The sequence below is a fragment of the Convolutriloba macropyga genome, chromosome 2 (assembly GCF_964194025.1).
Source record: "Convolutriloba macropyga chromosome 2, txConMacr16.3, whole genome shotgun sequence".
In the NCBI taxonomy this organism is placed as follows: Eukaryota; Metazoa; Xenacoelomorpha; order Acoela; family Convolutidae; genus Convolutriloba; species Convolutriloba macropyga.
Window position 1 is genome coordinate 4,304,829 of NC_134469.1, and position 27,832 is coordinate 4,332,660.

General features: G+C 37.8%; 1 protein-coding gene across 1 annotated transcript in view; it reads right to left on the reverse strand.

Moving 5' to 3' along the window:
- Window positions 1-27,832, reverse strand: part of LOC142335072 (late secretory pathway protein AVL9 homolog) — a 72,670-nt gene that overhangs the window by 11,004 nt on the left and 33,834 nt on the right. Inside the window, exons 2-5 of the mRNA XM_075383410.1 lie at window positions 17,385-17,811; window positions 16,353-16,550; window positions 7,764-8,101; window positions 1,482-1,692 (exon numbers count right to left, since the gene is read on the reverse strand). Coding sequence (XP_075239525.1) covers window positions 1,482-1,692; window positions 7,764-8,101; window positions 16,353-16,550; window positions 17,385-17,811 — 1,174 coding nt within the window. The remainder of the gene's footprint in view (window positions 1-1,481; window positions 1,693-7,763; window positions 8,102-16,352; window positions 16,551-17,384; window positions 17,812-27,832) is intronic.

Here is a 27,832-nt window from a genome sequence, read left to right on the forward strand (position 1 = left end):
TGAAATTAAGTACTTCAGCAAACATACCCGGCAGATTGCCGGAAAATAGCCGCCATTGATTCCAATAAGCATGATTGGGATTGAAAGAATAGAAGATATTGAAAAAAAAAAGATTTTTGTACAAAAACATTTTTTAAGTCCGATTTATTTTGATGGCATTTCGTAGTTGAACATACTTCTGTTTCTTAGAGAGAGGCTACAGGGGCTACTATCAACACCAATAAGCATTAGAGGTGGTAACTAAGACTTATAGGAACGACGTTCAAATAGCGGGCATCTAAAATTGGGCTTTATGGGTTTATCCCGGTTCTACTTGACTTCAATTTTTTATACTGACTCTGTTCATTTTGAATTGCTTTGCTGAGCAACTGATGTTCAAAATCACTTTTATCAGAATGAGAGAAGAGAGAAACTAGCCTAGAGAATTCAAAAAGATATCACGCAAAATGTTGAAAAAGCGGCAAAATGAGGTAAAGCGAAACATTTTTTTTATTCGACGAAGTAAAAAACATAGCAGGACAAGTCCTGACGTACAATTCAAAGAACTTTCATTGACTAAACAGAAAAACTAGACCTAGAATGGACTATGTGTGAATTGAGAAAACCATTTTAAAAAAATCAGATCAAAAAATAAGAAAAAAAAAACAGAAAATCAATGTCAAAATGCCGCATGCGAACAAAAAACCACTAGCGAGAAAAGAAAATTCAATTGAAACAAAGAACTAGGCCTAGAATGAGCTGTGAATGGATTGGGAAAACCATTTAGAAAAAAATCTGATCCAAAAAATCGAAAAAACAGTAAAAATCAGAGTGAAATTGCCGCATGTGAACAAAAAACCACTAGCGAGAAACCGAATTTTTGTTCAAACACCAATTTCTCACTCTGCTTTAAAATTAGAGCTAAAAAAATTCACGCCGCAAAACCACTCGCTTTTTCGCTCCATTTCCTGTTTCGGCGTGACCAAAATCACTACTCCAATTTGACTTCAAAAATCATGAAAATGAGTGAACAGATCTTAAAAAAAAAAGATAGCGCCCCAATACAATTCAAATTCTTTGAATTGTAAAAAAAAATAGGAGCGCTATAATAGCCGGCTGAGAAGATGAGGGCGGCTATTAATAAACTACTGTATACATTATTACGAACTATTAATTGACAATTTTACAATACAGAAATGAATCCGTAATAAAAGTTACGCAAATTTGTTAAAATATCAACAGAAGACTTTTGGGACAGTGTCATTTATGATCAATTTAAGCACGCTTGAAAGATCGGACGGACTGCTCTTAAACGACTGGCGAAGCAAACAATTTAGAAGGGGGTATTGGCTAGAGGAACTTATGGTGCAAAAAACTTCTGACCAGCGGGGGACTCGAACCCCCGACCTCTTCGTTGAGAGTTGAGGACAATAATAAGCACGTTACAACGATTGCCTCAAACTTCGTTCGAGAGCAATAAATAATATTTTGACAACTCTTACCAATTCCTTGCGATGTGCAGTGGCTCTGAGCAGCCTGGTGAAGTTCGTTTGCAAATCGAATGTCCTCGGACGATAGATGGGTGAGTTTCTTCATCTCGTGGTTCTTCCAATCAAACGAGATCTCTGTCTCGTCTACAAACACGATGACGTCACACGAAAGACCACCAAAATTGGACACGAAGAGCGCATTTGTACAGCCCACTGAATATGCCTGTTAAATTTCAGATAAATAAAATGTTGACAAATTTCTCTTTCATTTCAACGGTTTTAAATTAACTTTGTACCAGAGCAATTAATAAAGAATAAAGACAATATTATCACCAAGGGCAGCAAAAAAGGCCAGCACCTATATATTTGCAATTTGCGTAGATGATTCGGCCATTTTAAGTCGCTCAAAAATGCAGAAAAAAATCCAAAATTTAACCGTACTGTCACAAAATTTAGCTTAAAACCAAAATAAGTTCATAAGTATAATTTTCAATTAAAATCTAGACAAAGACCCAGCAATAATTTACTGCCTATAAATAAAATTGAAATTGTCAGGATTTTCATACAGTAAATTTGGTAAACGCACTCGGCAGATTGCTAGAAAATAACCGTTTGACCTCTTCGACTGTGCTTCATTGCCATTAAGACGATGAAAAAATTTCAAAACTAACAACTTTAATAAATTTGTCATAAATTCTCCCTTTATCAACTACTGTCCAATGAATTGCTCTCAATCTACCCACAAGCGGAGGGCCAAAAGACTGCTTTAGTTGGAGGGGGTAGTACCTGAAGGTAACCAAAGGCTTTATTAGAGCTAATTCGAAAACACATTATTTAAATAGAAATGAAATCGATTTTGACGCACTTTCGATTAACTTTTAAAGATAAACTGCCCGCCACCAAAATTGAGCTGCTTTGAAGTCAACAGACAAAAAAGTCACCCGAAAAGTGGTCAGACGAAAAAAAAAACAGTCCGACAAAAGATCGTTAGTGAAAAAAATCGCCTGAAATATTTAGAGTGGGAGAAATACTATGATAGCTACAAACTTTGTATGTGAGTAATTAATAACACACAGAATATGGACTGTGCTTGTAAGTATAATGCTTATTCTTAACGGACGAATAGAAGAAAAACATACCCCGAATAAGTCCGTAAAATAGCCACCAGTATACAGACTAGTATCAATACCATTAAGCATTAGAAGTGGTTACTTATAAGAACAAAGTTCAAGCAGCGAGCGTATAAAATTGGGCTTTTGTGCTTATCTCTTTCTACTTTCGATTTTATTTTTCGATATTGTTGACTCTACATCGCTTCGCCAAGCAATTGCTGCTGAAAAGCACTTCAGGCAGAATGAGAGCAGAGCGCAACTAGCCTAGAAAAGTCAAAAAAATTTTATGCCAAAGGTTGAACAAATTAAGGTACAAGTCCTGAATAAAAATTCAACTAACAATGACATGACAATCAAATTGCACATAACCGAATGATTTAATAGCCTGGCAGTCGGCGTCGACAAAGCAAATGATCTGCAATGCGCAAAAAAATGAGCATTTTAAAAACAAACAAACATAGCTGGCAGATTGCTAGAAAATAGCCGCAATAGCTTCGTAGATCTGCAGTCTCAAAAAACAGTAAAAAAACAGACCAAAAAATTCGTCTTTTCAAAGAAGGCTGATATGTTATATATTGATTAAAAATCTGTATAAGTGTATATGAGTGACCACACATTTGACCTTATCTCTGAAGTAAAAAAAAAGTCAATTTCAAAGTGAGGAAGTCGTTTTTGTGAGTGAGGTAAGTCAAGTGTTAAGAAAAATTTAATCACGCTAATGAACAAAAAAAACTCGCTCCACTGAGAGCAAAAAATGACATCACGCACGCATTTCAGTTGAAATTGCATGAACGAATGAACAAAAAGCAGATTTGAAGTGGTTGTGACGTCATATGGTCGTAATAAAAATCGCGACGAAATAAAAAGAAAACCAAGAGAAGGTCAATAATAGCCCCAGCTATTTTGTGCGGCTATTAATAAAAGTCAATTTCAAAGTGAGGAAGTCATTTTTGAGAGTGACGTAAGTGTGACCAAAAAATTAATCACGCGAACCAACATAAAACTCGCTCCACTAAGAGTAGAAAATGACGTCACGCACGCCTTTCAGTTGAAATTGCAAGAACGAATGAACAAAAAGTAGATTTGAAGTGGTTGGTACGCCATATGGACGACGAAATAAAAAAACAAGAGAAGGCCAATAATAGCCCCAGCTATCGCTGTGCGGCTATTAATAAACATTCCCGGCAGATTGCCGGAAAATAGCCGCCGTTGATTCCCATAACCAAGATTGGCGTTGAAAAAGAAAAAACTCGAAAAATTGATTTTTGTACAAACAATTTTAAAGTGCGAATTATTTTGAAGTCAATTTGGAGCTGAATATTATCCTGTTTCGTAGTGAGACCACACAGGGGCTAGTATTAACACCAAAGGCATTAGAGATAGTAGGTGTAAACAAAGTTCAAGCATCGGGCATCTTAAATTGTGCATTATGGGTTTATTCCGTGTCTATTTCTGATTCCGTTTTTTGATACTGCCGCTGTTCATTTGGCTTTGCTGAGCAAACTGCTGTCTAGAATTACTCTTAGCAGAATGACAGAAGAGTGAAAATAGCCTAGAGAAGTCCAAACGTTTTTACACAAAATGTTGAACAATGTGAACTAACTAAGATAAAGCGAAAAATTTTTATTAGACGAAGTAAAAAATAGGAGCGCTATAATAGCCAGCTGAGAAGCTGAGGCGGCTATTAAAAAGTACTATATAAAATAAACACTACATGCATATAATAACAACACTACAACAAAACCGGTGGAGATCAATAACAAAGGAAAGAGGGTATATATCGAGAAACTTTAAACTCCGAATTGATAAAAGAACACAAAACGACATACTAAGACATAGCCGGAAGATTGCCGGAAAATAGCCGCGACAGACCCTTGTGACCTTCAATGAAATTGAAACGACTTAAGAAATAAGATAGACAGATTTACCACCAGTCCTCTGATAGACCAAAATACTTTTTGATTTAGATTCGGACTGCCATTTTCATGGTACACATACGCTCTATAAAGAAAACCGTACAAGAGCTTTTCTAAAATTAATTTCCGAAATCAAAAACTCAAGACCTAAAAACTCAAGAATTAGGGCACATAAGTTTCGTACTACTTAGATGCACAGTACACTATTGATCATTAACTAGTAAATGCTCAAAAATTAAAGCTCATTAAGTGAGTTCAGAACTCATTTTTTGAGTGAGGCAAGTCTCGCAATTGACCTAAAAGCAGAACAAATGACATCACGCACACAAATTTTAACTGCAAAGCAGTGAAAGTCACTGAAATTGAAGTCAATGGTCGCAAGAATCATCGATGGAGACGACGATTTAAAAACCACGATATCCTCAATAATAGCCGCTATCGCCTCGCAGCTATTATATACTAAATCACAGCAGACAACAGGCTAGAAGACGTCATAAACACATTAAAAGCTCCATTGGGAGAAAAAATGACAAGAAAAGATGAACGCAAAATTCATAACTCACCAAAAACATCAAAAAAGGGTAACTAAGTCAAGTTAAGCAATAGCTAAAAGCTGAATCCAACAAAATGATAACAATTACCTCTCAAATAGAAGGTCAATGAGAAAAGTTATTTTTTAGAGTTATTTTGTGCGGCTATTAATAAAAGTCAATTTCAAAGTGAGGAAGTCATTTTTGAGAGTGACGTAAGTGTGACTAAAAAATTAATCACGCGAAACAACAAAAAACTCGCTCCACTAAGAGTAGAAAATGACGTCACGCACGCATTTCAGTTGAAATTGCATGAACGAATGAACAAAAAGTAGATTTGAAGTGGTTGGTACGCCATATGGTCGTAACAAAAATCGCGACGAAATAAAAAAAAACAAGAGAAGGCCAATAATAGCCCCAGCAATCGCTGTGCGGCTATTAACAAACATTCCCGGCAGATTGCCGGAAAATAGCCGCCGTTGATTCCCATAACCAAGATTGGTGTTGAAAAAGAAAAAACTCGAAAAAATGATTTTTGTACAAACAATTTTAAAGTGCGAATTATTTTGATGTCAATTTGGAGCTGAATATTATCCTGTTTCGTAGTGAGACCACACAGGGGCTAGTATTAACACCAAGAGCATTAGAGATAGCAACTGTAAACAAAGTTCAAGCATCGGGCATCTAAAATTGTGCATTATGGGTTTATTCCGTTTCTATTTCTGATTCCGTTTTTTGATACTGCCGCTGTTCATTTGGCTTTGCTGAGCAAACTGCTGTCTAAAATTACTTTTAGCAGAATGACAGAAGAGTGAAAATAGCCTAGAGAAGTCCAAAAGTTTTTACACAAAATGTTGAACAATGTGAACTAACTAAGGTAAAGCGAAAAAATTTTATTAGACGAAGTAAAAAATAGGAGCGCTATAATAGCCGGCTGAGAAGCTGAGGCGGCTATTAAAAAGTACTATATAAAATAAACACTACATGCATATAATAACAACACTACAACAAAAACGGTGGAGATCAATAACAAAGGAAAGAGGGTATATATCGAGAAACTTTAAACTCCGAATTGATAAAAGAACACAAAACGACATACTAAGACATAGCCGGAAGATTGCCGGAAAATAGCCGCCACAGACCCTTGTGACCTTCAATGAAATTGAAACGACTTAAGAAATAAGATAGACAGATTTACCACCAGTCCTCTGATAGACCAAAATACTTTTTGATTTAGATTCGGACTGCCATTTTCATGATACACATACGCTCTATAAAGAAAACCGTACAAGAGCTTTTCTAAAATTAATTTCCGAAATCAAAAACTCAAGACCTTAAAACTCAAGAATTAGGGCATATAAGTTTCGTACTACTTAGATGCACAGTACACTATTGATCATTAACTAGTAAATGCTCAAAAATTAAAGCTCATTAAGTGAGTTCAGAACTCATTTTTTGAGTGAGGCAAGTCTCGCAATTGACCTAAAAGCAGAACAAATGACATCACGCACACAAATTTTAACTGCAAAGCAGTGGAAGTCACTGAAAGTCAACCAAATCGGGCAGGTCTCAATAGTACATGATTTTTAGAGAAACGTTCAAAACAGCACAGCTGAGAGCTCAAGTCATTAAAGAAGATTCAATTACGCATCATGGGACTAAGTTCTTAGAAAAATAAATGAACAGTGAAATGTGGCAAAAACTCAAACTGAAACTCACACGGAAATTTCAATAATTTTTTAAGGTCATTTAGCGAAAGTCATAAAACGCATTAGCCATGAACGCAAACAAAGAATTCGATTAATTTAAGATTTGATAGCAAATAATGAGACCTGTCATTAATGAGACAGCTATAATACAAAAAAGCACAAACAAGCAAAACTCAAATTTTGCTTTTTTAAAAACAAGTAGAGTCAAAGTCATGAAAGACACTACCTAAGAAATGAAACGATTATTTAGGCTCACCCAGGTTCAATTTATAATTAGGCTCATCAACAAACGAGGAGAAATATCATTAAGGAGAATAAGTGTTAAAAAAAGAACTTCAGAACTGAGCGAGACTAAAAAATTACTGATACAAATTGTGAAGACGTAGTAAAATCCTTCAGATATCAACTGAAACCATTCCATATCATCAATGACGCCTTATCGTTCCGAGCCTAATCGCCGCATTCAAGTTCCGAGCCTAATAGCTTTTTCCCTCCCTTTACTACTCCGGCGCGATTAAAATCACGACTACAATTTGACTTCCAATTGACAACAAAAAGTCAAACAGTGTGAACAGATCTTTAAAAAAAGACAGCACACCAATACAATCAAAACCCTTTGGATTGTAAAAAACAGTCCTGCTACACTAGCGGGCTGAGAAGATTAGGACGTCTATTAACATTAAAACCGATTGAGACCGAAGGCATTACAGGTTTCGCTGTCGTCCATTTCGTTTTTATACCTGATTTCGCCAAAAATCTTGGTATCTTTGAAGTATCGGGTAGTAACATTTATTTCAATTTTAATTCAACAGTATTCAAAATTATAAAGAGAACTTCAGATCAAGTAAGACAGGAGTGGTCGCATATGATCGAATTGCAAAAAATACTTCTATCTCAGCTTAAAACTTTAAACATTTCCAGATAATTCTCTGCTGCACGAACTCATTGCATTTTTTGTCGAAGGTGAAATCACATTCAACGAAGACAAACTACAATGCAAAAATACAGAATTAGGTGAAAAAGACACCTTCTGACAATTCTGCAGGTCCGACAACTGATGTAGGGAAGCATAAGGTATCCAGAGATTCCCGTCATTAAACACCTCCAATGGGTATCCCTTGGCTGCGAAATTCACCATCATTGGCAAGAATTCAGATTCCAGACTTTGATCGTTATCTGTTGAGTTTGGAACTGTAGTGGTGCTGTTTGGAGCCGCGCCTTTTTGATCGAGTGGATCAAAAAAGGTGGCAGCGTGTTTTTCACTGCTAGCTTCGGAGGTTGATATTGCATCTTTTCTAACTACCTCAAAACTATCATCTGGGTTTTCATCGTTACTTGCTTCACCAGTTGCATTTGTAGCACTTTCTGAAAAACAAGGAGGCGATTAATCAATTGCATATTACGTTGCCACCCAAATTTTCGTTGCGACCGAAAAAAAATTTTAAACTAAAATTCAACTAGATGAAACCTTTTTGGCTGTTTAGAACTATTTTGAATCCAAATTCATCTATTTGTTAACATTAAGAATTAATGTCTTCTGTTCAATCACCAAAAATTGTGATTGAACAGATAGCTTCAGGTTGACCATAGCCTGACCAATGTTGGCTGCAATAATGGTACCACGTGAAAGTCTCAGACACAAAAAAAGTAGCCATAGTCACCATTCATGCTCACCAAATAAACAGTCTGAGATGTGGGGAATAATTGAAAAAGGACAGCTGCGAACAGGCTACTGTTAATACACTGCAGACTGAAAGCCTAACGTTGCTCCGCTGCCATTACGCAGAAACACGTTTATTTATTTATTTATCTATTTATTTATTTATTTATTTATTTATTTATTTATTTATTTATTTATTTATTTATTTATTTATTTATTTAATTATCTATTTATTTAATTATCTATTTATTTATTTATTTATTTATTTATTTATTTATTTATTTATTTATTTATTTATTTATTTATTTATTTATTTATTTATTTATTTATTTATTTATTTATTTATTTATTTATTTATTTATTTATTTATTTATTTATAATAAGCTCTCATCTCACCTCAGTCTCATAGTAAAAAAAAATTATACGGTTTTTTCCAGTAAAAATAATGAAACTTCGACTCTTTATTTTTAACTTCACACACATTTGGCGTCATTTTTTTTTTTCAATTTTCATTTTTTATCTCATTTAATTTTAAGAACTGATTTTGGTGCAGTAAAAAAAATAAATATTGAATTAGTACAGCCTTAGCTCTCAGTCAGCGTTTTTCACAATACCTGTCGGTGTCCAGGTGAGACAAATTTTTCGTCAAGTTCACTGTGATTCTATTTTATCGACAGAGCTATTGCTCAACGATTTCTATATAACAATCTTCTCGAACGTAAGTCAGTGCAGGTAGCTGATGAACTAAAAATAGAAACATAAGACGCGGTGCTCAAAAATTTTGTTTCATTCCAAAAAAACTCATTTTAATTGCATATTTGAATTCTTCACTTCGCAGAAAATTCAAATTTTTAAGTTGGCGTTCCAAAATTTGGGTCAGAGAAAAACTTTCATTAAATATTTCCCCTTGGTGCGTAGGATTTTGCGTTCATAGCGTTCCCTTTCAATTATTACGTCCACTATCGGCATCTAGGGTCTATAAAACTAAGAAGTTTTATAAAGATAACCGGCAGATTGCCGGAAAATAGCCGCCGTTGATTCCAATAAGCTTGATTGGGATTGAAAGAATAGAAAAATAGATTTTTGTACAGAAAAATTTTTTAAGTCCGATTTATTTTGATGGCATTTCGTAGTTGAGCATCCTTCTGTTTCTTAGGGAGAGGCTACAGGGGCTACTATCAATACCAATAAGCATAAGAGATGGTAACTAAGACTTATAGGAACGACGTTCAAATAGAGGGCATCTAAAATTGGGCTTTATGGGTTTATCCCGTTTCTATTTCTGACTTCAATTTTTATACTGACTCTGTTCATTTTGAATTGCTTTGCTGAGCAACTGATGTTCAAAATCACTTTTAGCAGAATGAGAGAAGAGAGAAAACTAGCCTAGAGAAGTCAAAAAGATATCGCGTAAAATGTTGAAAAAGCGGAAAAATGAGGTAAAGCGAAACATTTTTTGGTTCGACGAAGTAAAAAAACATAACAGGACAAGTCCTGAAGTACAATTCAAAGAATTTTCATTGACTTAACAAACAACTAGACCTAGAACGGACAATGAGTAAATTGGGAAAACCATTTCTAGAAAAAAATCAGATAAAAAAAAACAAAAAAACAGAAAATCAATGTCAAAATGCTGCTAGGGAGAACAAAAAACCACCAGTGAGATATGTAATTTTGACTCTAACAAAAAAACTAGGTCCAGAATGAGCTGTGAATGAATTGGGAAAACTATTTAGAAAAAAATCCGATCCAAAAAATCGAAAAAACAGTAAAAATCAGAGTGAAATTGCCGCATGTGAACAAAAAACCACTACAGAGAAACCGAATTTTTGTTCAAACACCGTTTTCTCACTCTACTTTAAAACTAGAGCGAAAAAAATTCACGCCGCAAAACCACTCGCTTTTTTGCTCCATTTCCTGTTTCGGCGTGACCAAAATCACCACTCCAATTTGACTTCAAAAATCGTGAAAATGTGTGAACAGATCTTAAAAAAAAGAAAGCGCCCCAATACAACTCAAATTCTTTGAATTGTAAAATTCTTTGAATTGTAAAAAAAATAGGAGCGCTATAATAGCCGGCTGAGAAGATGAGGGCGGCTATTAAAAATGAGAAAATTATTAGTTTCTATATTAGTTTCGAACGAGTATAGAAGAAAAATCTCTTCTTGGTTCCTCACGTCCAACCAAAAATTTAATCACGCAAATGAACAAATAACTGGCTCCATTAAGAGTAAAAAAAGACGGTCATGCCCGAAATTCAGTCGAATGAAAGATAAAGCAGATTTGAAGTGATCATGAAGTCAAATGCTAATAAATAAAAAAAATTGCCAAAAAAATGATACTAATCATACTCGCAAGAACTCAAGAAACGACTCAAAGCATCGGGCCTCCCCGAACAACCAAAACCTCATTGCAGTCCCCAGCTATTTTTTCTTTGTCTAGGAAACACTTAAGTTGCCCCAAAAAAGTCAACTTATTTGGTAAAAATTTTAATTTTCAGTTACGAGAATTACAGAAATGGTAATATTGATTAAAAAAATACATCATCGTTCAGAAAACAATCAAAAAATGACACAGACCTATCCAAAAATGACACTAACAAGTTTCTATTCAACGTGAGAAAGAAACTCACCGTGAAAGTGCAAGACTTATCAGATGGACAAACACTAACCACGAAACAACCTGTCTTAGAAATTTTGAGCTCTGAGACCTAAAATATACATTGCAAAAGCATAAAGCAGTTTTTAAGAAACAACTAAATGTTAAAAATTAGCCAAATTCAGGTTAAAAAAGATTTTTGGTTTTGGCGCCACAGCAATTTAAAAACATAGCCGGCAGATTGCCGGAAAATAGCCGCCATTGACGCACATCGGGATTGAAACAGAAAAGAAAAAAAAGAAGAGATAAATTGGCAGAATTTTTTTCTGTGTCAAAAAAATGTTCTAATTTGGCGTGCAGTTTCAGTTGGCTTCTAAAACTTTACTCTGAAAGGTGATAAGTTTAATAACAATATCAGCAAGCAAACACTCTAATGAACTTTGATAACCTAATTCTCAATGACTTAATGACCGGGCTTTATCGGTTTATCCTGTCTCTTTTGATTTTGATCTTTTGATATTGACCGTATTTCCATGCATGAAAGAATTTAAAATCAATTCAGTTGAAACAGTGAGTGAGAAAAGTAACGAGTCAAACGTGAAAATCGTGACTTATTTAAAATGAAAAACATGATCAAAATGTAAAGCAAAATAAAGCAGGAGAGCGCCTAAATAACAGCCCTTGAGATGCTCAAAAGTAACAGTTAGTTCTCTGATTCTTGAGACATTGTGGATAAAATGAATTCCATCAGTTCTTGAAATTAAATTTTATCAGGAAAAATAAAACGGAAAGCTTAGTACTCTAAAGCAAACACAATTTTTAACCAAACCCTAGCCCTACAAAATCTCTCGGAAAATCAGTCTTTTCAATCAAAAAAACTCTTGACAACAAATTCCAACAAAATTTCGGAACTGCAAAACAAATTCAATCACCAGCAAATAAAGCAATTTTTAAAAAGCCAAAAAAACCGCTTAAATCGTTAACTTTTATTAAGAACATAAAATAAAGAAAAAAAACGTAACAAAATGGCACCAAATCAAGATACATAATTGCGAGAATTAAAAAGCAGCCAAATACTAGCATATGTTCCTAATTTTAATACAAACTTGAAAAACACAAAAAATTTTTTAAAAAATCAAAGAAAAGTTTTTCAACAAAAATTTATTATTTAACAATTTTGTGGAAGATATTTTGATCAGACATTTTTATCGGTAATTTTTCAAAGTTATCATCCTGTCAAAAAAATAGTAATAACTAAAATCAAAGGCTCAAAATATTGAAATCAAAATACTGAGATCAAAATAAATTTCCAAAAATGTCTTCCATTATGATTCAAATCTTCATTGAAGTACAAACCCGTAATGCTAAAAATAAAATAACAACACGAAATTTAAATGAATGACAGCTCACAGGTTGGCTTATACTAAGAAATCAAACCACACTCAAAAAAATAAACTTGAAAAAATGGACAAAATTTAGTAGAAATAAGATCAATGAGTACAATATTTGTGAAAGAACACTTCAGGTTAAAAACTGAGAAACCTACTGCCTGCTTTTAAAAATTATTTATACTGATTGTAAAAGAAGTGCATTCACAAAGTCAAATACACACAACAAAAACAAAAATTATCGAAGAGCGGAAAATTTAACTGAAGCAATTTGAGCCACTTTAGCCCTTAAAATGCATTCTAGGGCTCTCGAATACACTGTAAAGAAATTGATATCACTGCAGCGTTGATCAAACAATGTTTCAGTGAAAAATGAAACTGAAATCAGAAAAAAAGAGCCAAATCAACATCAAAACGGCCAAAAATTTAATTATCAAAAAAGTCAAAAAATCATTCAACGCCACAAATGAACAAAAATAGCCGGCCGATTGCCGGAATAGCTGCGAAAGAATAGACCCGCGTGCCGTATAATAGAGATCGAAACAGAGATAGATCTAAATTGAAAAAAAATCGACGCCGCTCAAAAAGCTAGGTAAAACATTCAGCGATAAATTAATAAAGCTTGTTAAAATTCATCCCGCAGAAGCCTCTTATTAGGGACCTTTACTGCACATATGAGTTCCTTTGACCTTAAACAAATTCAAATTGAACTTAAGTTTCAAAGTGCAAAAGTCATTTTATTGAGTGAGGTAAGTCACTTGTGATCAAAACCTAATAACACCAAAAACTTTTGCTAAAGAGAGCGAGAAATGACGTCACGCGCGCAAACGCCGTTAGTGAGAGGAAGAAGTCATTCAGAAAATTTGACTTCAGCTTTGCTGTGTGAACAAATGTAAAACGAAAAAGAGCGTCAGACGACGAAACAAAAAAAACCAAGAGCACCGCAATATAGCTCCGCTCAGCTTACAGCTTCGCAGCTATAAAAAACGTCTTTCGCTAAGCTAAACTAAATTCAAACAACAACTTCGATCACATAAAATTTAAGGTAAAAATGCTGCCTAAACCCGGCACTTCCGGTATAAAACGACAGCCGGAGGAGTTCCGGAAACGACTCAAAGCACAGACCCTCCTAAGAAAAACCTAAATGCAGCCGAAACCAATCTCTTTGCTTCAATACACATGTATTTCGCTTTATCGACATATTTGTAAAATATTATAGAACTGTCGTAAATAGACGAATTTGGGGATTGACATCATCGAAGGAAGCAAACTGAAACAATTAGAACACCATTCGGAAACCATACAAAAAGGCGCACATATATAAATCTAAAGATGAGAGAAATTGATGTGCAATTGTGAAACATCAAAAATATAAATTAAGAACATATTGGATAACGTTAAAAAATTAAAGACCAAAAACGGATCACCTCGAAAAATAACCTGTCCTCATAATGTGACAAAATAAACAGTATAAGAAAATCAGAGCTCTTCGAATAACTCTTCGATCCAAAAAAAGAAAAACTGCGAAAGCATAATTTATATAAAAATCTTAGAAATTGAACTGAAAAATGAAAAACAAAAAAAAATAAGGTCGCAAGAAAATACATTTTTCGTTTTGGCTTCGCCGCAGCATTTTCAAAAAATTCGAAAAATACTCTTCAGTTGGAGATATTGTTGTTCCTATGAATACAAACAGCAACAAAAACAAACAAACCCAGCAGATTACCGGAAAATAGCCGCTATTGATTCCCATAACCACGATTGTGATTGAAAGAAAAGAAAAAATAATTAAAAATGATTTTTGCAGGAAAACAATTTTAAAGTGCGAACTATTTTGATGTCATTTTGTAGTTGAACGAACTCCTGTTTTATAGTGAGACGATAAAAGAGCTAGTATCAATACCAATAAGCATTAGAGATGATAACTAAGACTCATAAGCACAAAGTTCGAGTAACAGGCATCTAAATATGGGCTTGATGGGTTTATCCCGTTACTATTTCTGATTTCGTTTTTTGATACTGACTCTGTTAATTTTGAATTGCTTCGCTACGCACCTGCTGTCGAAAAGCACTTTGAGCGGAATGAGCGAAGAGTGAATGTAGCCTAGAGAAGTCAAAAAGTGCGAACTAAGGTAAAGCGAAAAAATTTGAGTTTGACAAAGTAAAAAAAGGAACGCTATAATAGCCAGCTGAGAAGCCGAGGCGGCTATTAAAAAATATTTGGAAAAATACAAAGGAAAAAAATCAAAGGCCGATATATCCTTTGCAACCAAAAAGCTGGCGCAAGAAACTTTACATTACATAGATATCAGTTCAGATAGATATCAAAATTGCAGAAATTATAATGTCATAGTTATCACAAACTCCCAGCTGCAAGAAATGAAATCAAAAGAAAAAAGACTGTTTCCATGAATTCCAAAAAGAGATCATAAAACCTAAACTCTGGTCTTCACATGTTTATCTCATTTTTGATGACGAGATAAACCAAAAATTGCGAAATATCAGCTGATTTTGCAAATGGACCGCTTTATTAGGCTCTAAAAATACTATTTGCAGGGGTCTGAATAATGAAAGGGTGTTGATCAACAACTTTCTACAAATGAACCATATCAAATCGACTCTCGAAAGACTAGCGAGGCAAACAATTTAGAAGAGAGCGTAGGCCAGAGAAATTTTCATAAAGCAAAAACCTCCAACCCGCTACCAAGAATTTTAACCCGCTACATCTCTGATGAGTCGATGACATTAATCTATAGGCCAATAAGAAAAATAAGCCAAAAGACAAAAAAGGCAATAAACAGTTATTTACATACGCCATTATCTTTTAAACACTTTTCAAAGTCGCCAAGACATTCACTCGGCGTTTCTTCGTTCATGCAGAGCATGAACGAAAAACTTATATTCCGCAGGAAATATAAATCGGCAAACGACAAGCAAGGTAATATAATTCAAGGGCTGTAGCCTAGATCATTTTTGTTTGTGGGTGCAAAACCATCCGACCAGTTTGTAATTCGAACACTCGACCTCCACAGTCCTCGACAGGAGCATTCACCAATCTCCTATCAAGTCCTTGTGGTTTCTTCGGCTACAATCGCTTCTACTCGAGCAGCTAACTTTAATTTGGAGTGAGAGCAATTGCACACAAAAATTAAGAGAAGCGTGAAAAAAGTCACTTGAAAAGTTAAAAAATGGTATAACAAAAGCGCAACAATGATCAAGCAAAAATTTTGAAAAAAGACACACGTTTTTAATAGTTGCGTCAACTTCATTCCAGAGCAATTAAAAACATAACCGACTAACGTCGGGCGAATTGCTCTCAAACGACCGGCGAGCGGTTGGCTTGGTCAGTAGCTAGCCACGGGGGGGGGGGGTGCACCGGGGGCTGATGGGGGCAGCACTGGGTGGGGGGGGGGGGGGGGGCAAAAGCGCGGAGGGGGGGGGGGGGTGGAGCCAATAGTGGGGGTGGGGGGTCAACAAAGGGGGGGGGGTGTCAACCTCTAAGAACCGCCCCTCACACCATAAGTATAAGTCTCCAAGACAGTTTGAGCTGAAACAGACCTGAAAGGCTCTAAGAGCACATAATGCCCGCTGGGCGCTACCTGTTTATCCCGTTTTTGAGGACGAAAAGTCAAAAGCGTCAGACGACAAATTGGTCAAGCGAAAAATCGCATAAAAAAAGACCGACAGGACTAATATAATTGCTACAAACTTCGTTTGAGAGCAATTAAAAATTAATTCAGATGATAATTTTTCTCGTTTCCATTCTTAGGTCAAAACACTGCCGGAACAAATAGAACTTCCGGTTGAAAAAACCTCAAAGAAAACCATTACTCCTCTTCGAGTCGAAAAAAAACTAAGAGGAGGCCATAATAACCCTGGCTATCGCTTTGCTTGAAAAATTGTTTTGGTTGGATTTTTTGGCAAAACTGTATGCAGGCCATTAAATAGACCAACCGGCCATGGTCATTACCTTGGGTTGAAGAATGTTGCGATGAGGTGGTTTGTGTTTTCCTGCAGTGACTATTGGAAAGACCCTTTGAGAGCATGAGTGGAAAGAGTGCACATACACTCAACATCAACTGACCAATTGGAAGAGCGCGTGGACCATAAAATATTACTCGAGGTTCTAGAAGCATCAGTTTGAACAACATCAGGAGCTTTGTTGCACCTGAAACAGATAAATGCACTTCACCTAAGCAGCTCTCAAATGTTGCAATGACAGCTCTGGGACAAACCTGAGATCCTATTCCTATTAACCTCCTTTCAATAACGGTGAAAATTTGAGATTCCTACGTGGTGCTATATTGGTAAAACCGTTGTCCAGACCAATCCAAATAGCCCCACTGCACCACCAACAACTTTTGTCTCCTCGGCAGTTTCAGTGAAACATGCACTTAAAGATTAGTGAACCTATGATAGCGTCGAAAGCACTCGGACTTCATACTAGTCTATCCCGTTTTTAAGACCAAATGTCGGATCGGTCAGACTAAACAACTGTCGAGTGTAACTTAGCATATAAAGACCAGTAGTTGCTTAAAAACTTGTTAATATAACAACTTCGTTCCAAATAAATTACTGGATCCGTTCTGTCTCTCCTTGCAGTGTTATTTATGCCCCCACATACAAATTTTGTTGCAAATTATAAGGCACGTTACTATATTGAAAAGCATGTGCGCCTCTTAAAGCTATATGCCTCTTAAGGGGGGGGGGGAGTTATTTACGCCCCCACGTACAAACTGTATTGCAAATGATAAAGCACGTTACTATTTTTTAAAAAAGCATGTGCGGCTTTGGGGGGGGGGGGGGGGGGGGGGGGTAAAAGTTGAATGCCTCTTAAGGGGTGGGGGTTAAAACGGAAACAATCCACTTCCCAGAAGCTCTCATGAGCCGGAATGGGAAGAATTTCCTATTTCTTCTATATGGAAAGATATTGTTTCAAACATATTTAGCAAGACAGGAGATTTTAATAACTTTATTTGGTAAGACAGAAGATTTAATTAACCTAATTGTGAAATGAGCTCTGACAATGGCAGTTGCTCAAACAGAAGGTGGTCTTTTGAGGGTACAGAGTGGCTTTCAGTAGCTGTGAGCTGAGTTGGATCTGTCTCTCCATTCGACAAAGACTCGTTGTCATTCGCTTCTGAATCGGCCGCGTTTCTTACTGGTCTCTCGCTCAAGTTTGGACTTCCTTCAGAGCATAGCATCAGCTTAATATGTTCGAAGCAAATTTCCAGCATTTGTTCCGGAGACTGAGATTTGTACGATGCGGACTGTTTATCAGTGGAAGTGGGTTCGTCTAAGTTCAACTGGATTTGGTCAAAGAATGCTTCTGTAACCCACCGAAGCTTAGACTCCAAAAGGGAAAATATTGGCATGTTTGCTAGAATGCAGACGCTTTTCTGTATGGAACCCCGGGCTCCGTCTCCAACCTAAAAACAAGTTCGTTTACTACATTTTATTGGATTGGGATCTTTCGTTTTTGAACCCCCCCCCCCAAATAATATTGTAACAGCCCTACCCCATTATTATTCCTTAGGCAGTATAATGTTCCAGCTATTAATCTATTAATCTTATAGCGCCTTTCCGCTCAAGCTTTGTTTTACTTTCGTGCCACTGGACCATAGTGTATTTATTATTGATAACACAATTTGGCACGCAATTTATTTAGCTTTTGCGTGTTTCAAGAGCTAATTGAGAATTTGTTCCGTTGGCCATGTTCCTTCGCCCAAACGACACTTGATACTTTTCTGCTTACAATCCAGTTAGTTGAGCTTTTTCTCAACAAGCTTTTATAAATAACCTATTCAGTTTAATTCAATATTCTGAAAACTTACTTTGTCGATTTTCCAAAGAAAAAGATAGAGCACAGAAAACAAGGTAAGATCAATTAAATTGAAGTTGTTAATTTCAACAAAAAAAAACTAAAACAACCCAATCTCGAATCCCGCATTCGCAATTCAAACGTTCGTTTTTTTTTAATACCTACCGGGTTGTTATATTGTTGACAGGTTCGGGATTTTTTTTCCAAAATAAGCTATCCTGCAATTTTCAGGAACATCTGCTTTTTCTTTACCTTCTTTTCAAAAAAAAAAAAAAAAAAAAAAAAAAAAAGAGAAAAATAACTCAAATATTCGGTCGTTTTTGTGATCTGCTTGACAGATAACGGTTGTTCTTTTTCTTAGATGAGCAATAATTGCCTTTAACTTTAGAACGCTTTGACAAATAGGTACTGATTTCAGAGGCTTCTCAAGCGTTATCCGATTTATCGGAAAATAGACGCTCCTTGCTTCCGCAGCTTCTACATTCCCAGTGTTTGTAGGTCCCACGTAGTAAGACTAAGGGGCTTAGCAAGGGAGGTTTCGGCGGCTGCTACGGCAACCTCAACGATACATAACTTAAGACGAGAGACCTGAAATCCTAAGTTAAAAAAAGTCTCTGCGTTCTTTTCTGTTATCTCTTAGAGGCCAGCTTTTTCTGGTCCCCACAATTTTGAACAACCGATATCTGACTTGCCGGTCCAATCGCAAGGTTGGAACTTTGTGCAGCATTTTTTATTTCCATGTAATTAATAACAAATGGCTGACGCAGCTCTGGAAGCTAAACTTCTTCTACCGGAGCCTTTTAACGGAACAAGTGATATTCAGGCCTATATAACACAATTCGAACTCTTGAGTTCGTTACAAAATTGGCTAAAAAAAGCATTCAATAGTGATGGAACTCCGCAACACGACAGCGCTGGTCAACAGGTTTACATTGATAAGCGTCATACTATTTTTCCCTTGCGCTTACGAGGCAGTGCTATCGAATTTTATCAGTCATTAGATGACGCAACAAAAAATGATTATTCAGAGCTTAAAAAGCAATTTTTGCGCCAATATCAGGAACCTCCTGAATTTTTTCGGTCATCCCTTGCAAAACGTATTCAAGGCGAGTCCGAAAAAGTAAGTGAATTTTTAGCTGAGCTCAAACTTCTAGCTAATAAGGCTTATCCCCAAGACACGCAGGCAATCAGAGACCATATTGTGCTTCAATCTTTCATTGATGGCCTTCACAATATTCATGTAAGGGTAGAGTTAAGAAAGAACAAGCCGGCTGACATTAACGCGGCCTTAGAATCAGCACTCCACTTCGACGCAATTTACCGTCTTGAAGCAAATGCAAATGAGACTGCGCCTTCATCTACTTCTGTGAGTTCCATTGAAGCACTTTCGCGTAAAGTTGATAAACTCATGGCCGGACAAGTTAGTTACCAACCACGTTCTCGTCCGATGAACAAAAAATCGGGTCGCAGGAGCAACTCTCCTTACAGATTGTCTCCGTTTAACAAACGCAAGTCACCTACTTTCTCTCGTAGCCCATCGCAACACGGAGAACGTCGTCAATCTTCCTCTCCGCGAAAAACGTTTCTTGACAATTCACACAGTCGTTCAATCAGTAATGAAAGAAAAGTCAGGTTCACCGGACCAACTATTTGTTATGGTTGTAATCGTAAAGGTCATACTAAAAATAATTGCAAAAATTGTTGGAACTGTGGTTCTTCTCAACATCAGCGACGTAATTGCCCAGAGTCAAAACCATACTCTAACCGATAGCTTCTTCTATCGCCATAGTCCACCTTGAAAGAGTTTGTTCTCCATTTTTAATAACCCATGGCACAAAACAAGCGTATTTTTGGCATACAGTCGCTTCTTTCCAAAATAATAATCGCCGATAATATACTGCCTGCCCTGATTGATTCAGGTGCTTCAATTAGTGTAATTCGTGCCGATGTTTTTGGCAAGTTCAGCAACTTTAGCCCTTCGCTTACATTGGAAGCATCTGATATCCAAGCATCCGCCATAAATGGCTCTATGCTTCAATTTAAGGGTATGTGCTTGCTTCCATGTCGTTGGTTTAAAAATGGTCCCATGTTTTCTTTCAAATTTTACATTTGTGCCCACCTCAGTGTTCCTTGTGTGGTCGGTTTTGATCTCCTACACAAACAAAAATGTGCAGTAGACTTCTCTCGGGGTTTATTAGATGTAGGTGACGCAGTACTGGAATGTATCAGTCCGTTGTCTCAGTGGTTTGAGGATAATTCTCCGACAACTGAGACTTCGCTTTGTTCTGTAACTTCGCGTTTCCTTATTCCACCTCGAAGTGAAGCACTCGTAAAATGTAATCTAAAGTCACATCATGCGCATAAGTTTTCTTCAAGCAGTTCGCGTACTTCGTCTGACGCGACTGTGGGTTTGGTTGAGCCCCACGTAGGTTTCACCAGTTTAAACTCCCTTTTAGTGGCCTCGTCTCTTGTAACAGTTTCTCAAAATGAATTTTGGCTAAGAGTACTTAACCCTACTTGTAATTCCGTAACTTTATATCCTTCGCAAACTATTGCGCAAATCTTACCCTACAACGAGACTGTCCTTCAAACTGTTGGTTTCAATGCTGTTGACATCAATTCAGCTGAAACTTTGATGCAGTTGTTTAAATCAAAGTTCAGCACTCTCACTAAAAAACAACAAAAGGACGCTTTTAGTCTACTCAAGCAGTTTGCAGACGTGTTTGCTACCGACAAATGGGATCTAGGCTCATGTAATTTGCATAAACTGCGTATTCAGTTGAAAGATGACGCCCAGCCTAGCCGAGTGCCATACAGATCAATGAATCCTTCTAAAAGAAAAGATCTCAAGGATAAGATAACCAAACTCCAAGAAAAAGATCTCATATCTCCTACTCATTCCGAGTGGGCAGCTCCAACCGTGTTAGTTCCGAAACGTGATGGGTCATATCGTCTTGTTATTGACTATCGGAAACTAAATGCCCAAACAGTCAAAACATCGTGGCCTCTTCCGCGCATATCAGATATTCTAAATAATCTCGAGGGAAGCATTTTCTTCTCTAGCCTCGACCTTTGCAGTGGATTTCATCAAATGGAGATTGATGAAGAAGATCGACACCTTACTTCTTTCATTACGCCGTTTGGACTGTATCAGTGGAAACGGATGCCAATGGGTCTTTGCAATGCCCCTGGAGCATTTCAAAGACTAATGGAAATTGTTTTATCAGGGTTGACATATGAAATTGTCCTGGTTTATCTTGATGATATTATAGTCTTTGGTCGTTCTTTCGAGGAACACATACATCGTCTTCAACTTGTGTTCCAACGCATACGGGAAGCAAATTTGAAAATTTCACCTGCCAAATGTTCCTTATTCCAAACGAAGTTAGTATTTCTGGGTCATGTAGTCTCTGCTGACGGGATACACACTGATCCTGCTAAAATAGCAGCTGTGGAGAAATACCCAGTTCCACAAACTATTCGTCAGTTAAGATCGTTCATGGGCCTTGTTGGCTTCTATAGAAAGTTTGTTCTCAATTTTGGTTTGATTGCGAACCCTCTGTACCAATTGATGAATAAAACAACAACGTTCCATTGGACAGCAGACTGCCAAAAAGCTTTCGAGAAATTGAAAACAGCGCTAGTATCCGCTCCAATCTTAGGTTTTCCAAATGAAAAGGATCAATTCGTTCTTTGTACTGACGCATCGCTTACTGGAATTGGCGCAGTGCTATCTCAAAAACAGAAAAATGGTGAAAAGGTTATTGCATATGCTAGCAAAGTGCTGCAAAAAGGTCAAAGAAACTACTCGGCTACGAAACGTGAACTCTTTGCTGTGGTGTTCTTCACATCATACTTCAAAGAATTTCTTCTTGGGCAAAAATTTCAGACAATTACTGACCATCGCGCCCTCGTTTGGCTCTATTCGTTCAAAGAGCCTGATGCAATAGTAGCGCGTTGGCTAGAAAAATTAAGTATGTTCAATTTTGAAATTGTCCATCGGCCTGGAAAAACTATTGCAAATGCTGATGCTCTTTCCAGATTACCACCTTTGAATTTATCTGCTACTTCTGTCACATCTGTTTCTTCGTCTCCGCACTTTTCAGAAACGCAAGATCAGGATAAAACTCTGTCTGTAGTCAAATCATGGTGTCGAACAGGTGAGAAACCACCTCGATCCTTAATGTTTGGTAGACCATCTGCTTTGCAGTGTTACTGGCAGCAATTCGAGACATTGAAAATTATTGATGGTGTTTTGTACCGGCTATTTCAACAACTGGATGGATCTACACTTTTCCATCAGTGTTGCGTTCCACTTAACCAGGTTCAAAAAGTTCTTCTTCAGTTGCATGATTCACCTGCTTCAGGACATTTAGGCAATAAGAAAACTCTTGATCGGGTACGTCAGCGATTTTACTGGCCAGGATTGAAAAATGATGTGGACTCCTGGATCTCAGGTTGTGCAACTTGTCAAAAACGAAAGAATCCCAAACAATCACATCAGCAAGAAATGCAGCTCTGGGCATTCTATGAACCTTTTCTTTGCGTGTCAGTTGATATCCTTGGCCCTCTCCCAGAAAGTCGGTTGAATGAGAAATTTTATAAATACATCCTAATGATTGGAGACCATTTTACTCGCTGGTTCGAGGCTGCACCCCTACAGAACATCAAGGCTGAGACAATCTGTAGCACTTTCTTAGATCAATGGGTCACCCGATTTGGTGTACCTGAATATATTCACAGTGACAACGGTTCGCAGTTCACATCGCGCCTTTTCGCAGATATGTGCAATAAGCTGCAGTTAACCAGCTCAAGATCTACTCCTTACCACCCGCAAGGAAATGCAAAAGTGGAACGCATAAATCGCACTTTGGAAGATGGGTTGGCAAAGTACTGCGCAGAACGGCATGAAGTTTGGTCTGTTCATCTTCAATCTTTCATGATGGCCTATCGTTCTGCAGTTCATGAGTCGACAGGTCAATCGCCTTTCCGATTAGTTTTTGGGAAAGAAATGCGCATGCCTGTTGATATGCTATATCCAACATTGCCCACTCCAATTGTTGGTCATCGGGATTATGTTTTTCAACGTTTAGTTGAATCTTCCACCATTTTCGAGTCCGTAATTCAGAAAAACGGATGGGAAATGCGCCGACAAAAAGCTATCTTTGACAAAAAGAAGCATGGTCCTTCGTATAAGGAAGGAGACCTGGTGCTTCTTCATTCACCAGTGTGCTCACAGGGTCAAACTCCTAAATTAAAGAGCTTCTGGTCTGGACCTCATTGCGTGAAAAAGGTTATTAACCAAATTAATTTTGTTCTACAAGACGTCAAAACTCAAAAACAACAGATTGCTCATTACGATCGCATTAAACCTTTTACACCATCAGACCAGCGGTTGCGCAGAAATCGTTCCAACCAAACTGTAAGACCAAGTCCTCAACCCATCGTCCCTGAAGACGATGATCTTGTGTTGGTTGATTTATCTGAAAGACAGGCTTCTACCTCTGATAGGTTACAAAACACTACTAACCCTACAAGTTCCGCCATTCCGTCACCGCCAGTTTTTTTGTCAGAAAATCAAAGTGGTTCAGGTTCCACAACAGTTCCTCAACGACCGCGTAGAGCTGTTGCTGATCATGCACGGCATCCAGGATTTTTCCGTTTAGCTTATTTTGATTCAGACAGTGATGTTGAGTGATTTGTTTAGATGCTCTTTGTGCAGCAAGTGTTGCTGTTGTTCACTTGCCTAGTAGATTGCAGTTTCTCTACACTTGTAGGCTATGACATCGAGGAAGTTCTCACAACAAAAATTTACTCGCTTCTTCCGAGTGAACAGTGTACGCCTGATAAATTAAGCACCAAAAACATTACTTTTGGTGGTTTGGTTCTTCATGCGCCCGAAGTTGATATTCAAATGAGTTTTTGCATGTTTCAAGCTTCGTACGCTGTTACCGGATTAGCGCATTCTGCCCGATTTGATGATTCTGTGTATTTAAAAGAGTATTCTCGCCTAGTGCCTACTTTCTATGCATTAGAAACTTGGGTTTGCAGAGCAATTTGGAGTGGTCGCAATTTCAAACTTCCAGGTTTTGCAGATGAAAATTTTAAAATGACTGAGGGGGATCTTTTGTTTGATGGTAGACCATACAAACCTGGCAATTTCAAGGTATTTGACTATTCGTACTCTTTCATGCGTGGTGGCAAGAAAGCTGGAATTTACTTCACCTGGCCTGTGGATTGGATTACCCCAGGTGGATCGAAAATTCACGCATCTGGTGTTATAAACGCAAAAGTAACCATCGGCAAAGTAGTCGCAACTTTGGACAAAACCAGCTCTCCATGGTCCTTAATCTTGACAGATCCCAATGAAAGATCCACGTCCTGCAGTTTTCCAGGTTCTGACTTTCAGCATGACTCAATCACCTATTTACCGCATTTCTACGGTCAGTGTGAGATTAAATCAATATTTGAGTTCTCTCCGGAGCATCCTGGCGTTCAGATCTCTTCTGCTGATTCAATGTATTTGAGTGGAAAAACTGCTTCCAGGGATGATTCCCGCGTCTTTTATATAGAACTTCTGAACACAACTGTTAGTGTTTGCTCATATAAGGTCCGACCAACAACCTACTCTGGTGTTTACTTTGTCATTGAACCTATAACGGAGCAACTTCCGGAAATAGATTACAACACAGATGCAATTCCAAACTTAGTCTATGGGACAAAAATTGAGTTTGTGCATGTCAACGCGCATCTTTCGCGTCAACGAATTGTAAATTTCATCAAAAATGAAATTTGCAATACGCGTCAGATGATCTTAAATGGACTCATTTCTTTAGCGTCAAACTTGGACAATCCTAATCTCTTCCTCGGATCCGGTTCCATGTTAGGCATACATGCTGAAAAAGCGGGAGCTGTTCTTTACGTCCACAAATGTGTTAAAGTCGAAGCTCGAATTGCAGACTTCCCCTACTGCACAGAGGAAGTTCCTGTTCTTTTGGGCAATGATACGCAAATTCGTTTCATGAATCCGATAACACAAGTTGTGTATCCAAACTATACTTTGACTGCTTGTGATCCCATAGCACCTTACATGTACCGCACGTCTGAAGGCATCTGGATGCACTATGGAGATGATTATTCGGTCGCACGTACGCCCGAATCTCTAAGTGTTTTCAGCCATCTAGATTTTAGTGATAACTCACCTTCATTACACACCGCTGGTCTCTTTTCTTATCAGAACTTGAGGCAGAGCGCAAAGGCTCGGGTTCTAAAATACTCGCGCCGAACAATTTCGGGACGAGAAGTATATCTTGGTCCTCGCAGCCAATATTCTCATCCTGGTTTAATGCATTTTAATCCAAGCGTTTCCGAAGAACTAGAAAATTTGGCGGCTTGGAAATATTTGATTGATTTGCAATCTGTTGCGAGTGGTGGTTGGTACTACGCCGAGAGGTGCACTGTAATTACGCTAACAACTTTAGCGCTTCTAGGGCTCTTTATCTATATATTGAAACTTGTATTTGCGCTTAGGCTCCTTTCTCATGGAGTTCCTTTCTGGACAGTTTTCCGGCTTCTTAACCCCCTTGCGCCTTTTACGCAGATGCTTCAAAATCACATAAATAATATACACGCATCTGCGCCTGTCAATCATGACCAACTTGTCAATGAAACTGATGGGAACCCTGATAATCGCACTGTAATAGTTGATTCAATTTATCCGTCAGCACAATTAAATTCTGCCCGCTACACAACAAAAATTTAAGCACAGGTTGACTCTTTATCGCCTATAGTGTTCTGTCTTAGAAAAAAAAAAAACTGCCGCTTTCTGATTTTTGTCTTTTGCTTCATTCAAAATTTTTTTCTTTTCGTTCATCAATCACTAGCAGCCCTGATGCACTTCTGTACACAAATGATTGACATTGCTTGTTTTAGATGTCGACAAGCTCAGAGTCAATCAACACTATGCCTGCTTCTCCAGGCCCTGATATTCTTCTGGACACAGATCTTCTTTCAGGTGCTTCTTCGCCTGCAATTCCGTTGCTGGACGATAGTATGGACTCTCAAGCAGATACAGGAATAACTGGCAACTGGGCAAGTGATCAGTCGCTTGAGTTCCGTCAAAACCTCTCGCAAAATCGGGATCCTCAGCCGCTCACGGATGTCTGCTCATCTGCTTCTTCGGATGAAATGACAATCATCTTTTGTCCGCCTTCCAAAAACATTCCAGTCGTTCAGACTGCTTCTGCAACAGCAGCTTCGGGTTCGAGAAGCAGCCCGCTCGAAGGAAGCAATTCACGCCAGGCTATGGGTCCACCTCGCAACGGTCCCTTACGCCTCAACGGTTTGGTGTATTCAGCAAATTTGCATGCCGTGTTGCGGGTGTTGAATTTTACCGCAATGGGAAAGTTCGCCTTCAGGATCCTTACAATGCAAGGCGAAGGCCTCTGCTGGATCCTGCGGATCTAGTCGCTATCCCTGTTGACAACTCGGCTGAAAATCGCGACCTTCGAGATCAACTTATTCGACTTCGTCGATCTCGTGAGGCTCACGAGCGTGACCTTTACCAGGCTACCAATGAGATCGACAAACTAAAAGCTCGCATTTCCGAGCTGAATCAAATGCTAGATGATTCTCGGACGGCAAATCGTCTGCTCTCCGCGAAGGTTGTTACGCTGGAGAAAAAACAACCTAAAAAGCCAAAATCCTCTAAGGTCCGCAATGCAGGGGTGAATACGGACACTATGTCTGCCTCTGAGTCCTGTTCAACGACCTGTCGTCACCTCAGAGGTCTCCAAAACGAATTCCGCTCCCTGCGTTCTCAATTACTTCGGGGAAATCATAATCCACAAAACAAGAAAATAAAAAGGAAGCCTCGCTCGCGTTCTTCGAGCTCATCGTCCTCATCGGGTTCGGAGACAGAATAGTGGGACATGAGGACATGTCCTTCCTAAGCGGGGTGATGTAACAGCCCTACCCCATTATTATTCCTTAGGCAGTATAATGTTCCAGCTATTAATCTATTAATCTTATAGCGCCTTTCCGCTCAAGCTTTGTTTTACTTTCGTGCCACTGGACCATAGTGTATTTATTATTGATAACACAATTTGGCACGCAATTTATTTAGCTTTTGCGTGTTTCAAGAGCTAATTGAGAATTTGTTCCGTTGGCCATGTTCCTTCGCCCAAACGACACTTGATACTTTTCTGCTTACAATCCAGTTAGTTGAGCTTTTTCTCAACAAGCTTTTATAAATAACCTATTCAGTTTAATTCAATATTCTGAAAACTTACTTTGTCGATTTTCCAAAAGAAAAAGATAGAGCACAGAAAACAAGGTAAGATCAATTAAATTGAAGTTGTTAATTTCAACAAAAAAAACTAAAACAACCCAATCTCGAATCCCGCATTCGCAATTCAAACGTTCGTTTTTTTTTAATACCTACCGGGTTGTTATAGAATTATGCCCCGAGCTAAACCAACTAAAATATCAACCCCATATACCGCAAATCGCTTTCAATACCAACCTGGAGTCGGACGCATTGGCCCTTAATACAACCGCGCCTCGGGAACAAATGCAAATTCATCAACTGGAAGAAACTCTTCCTTTAACTCGCTGAACAAATCAGAAGA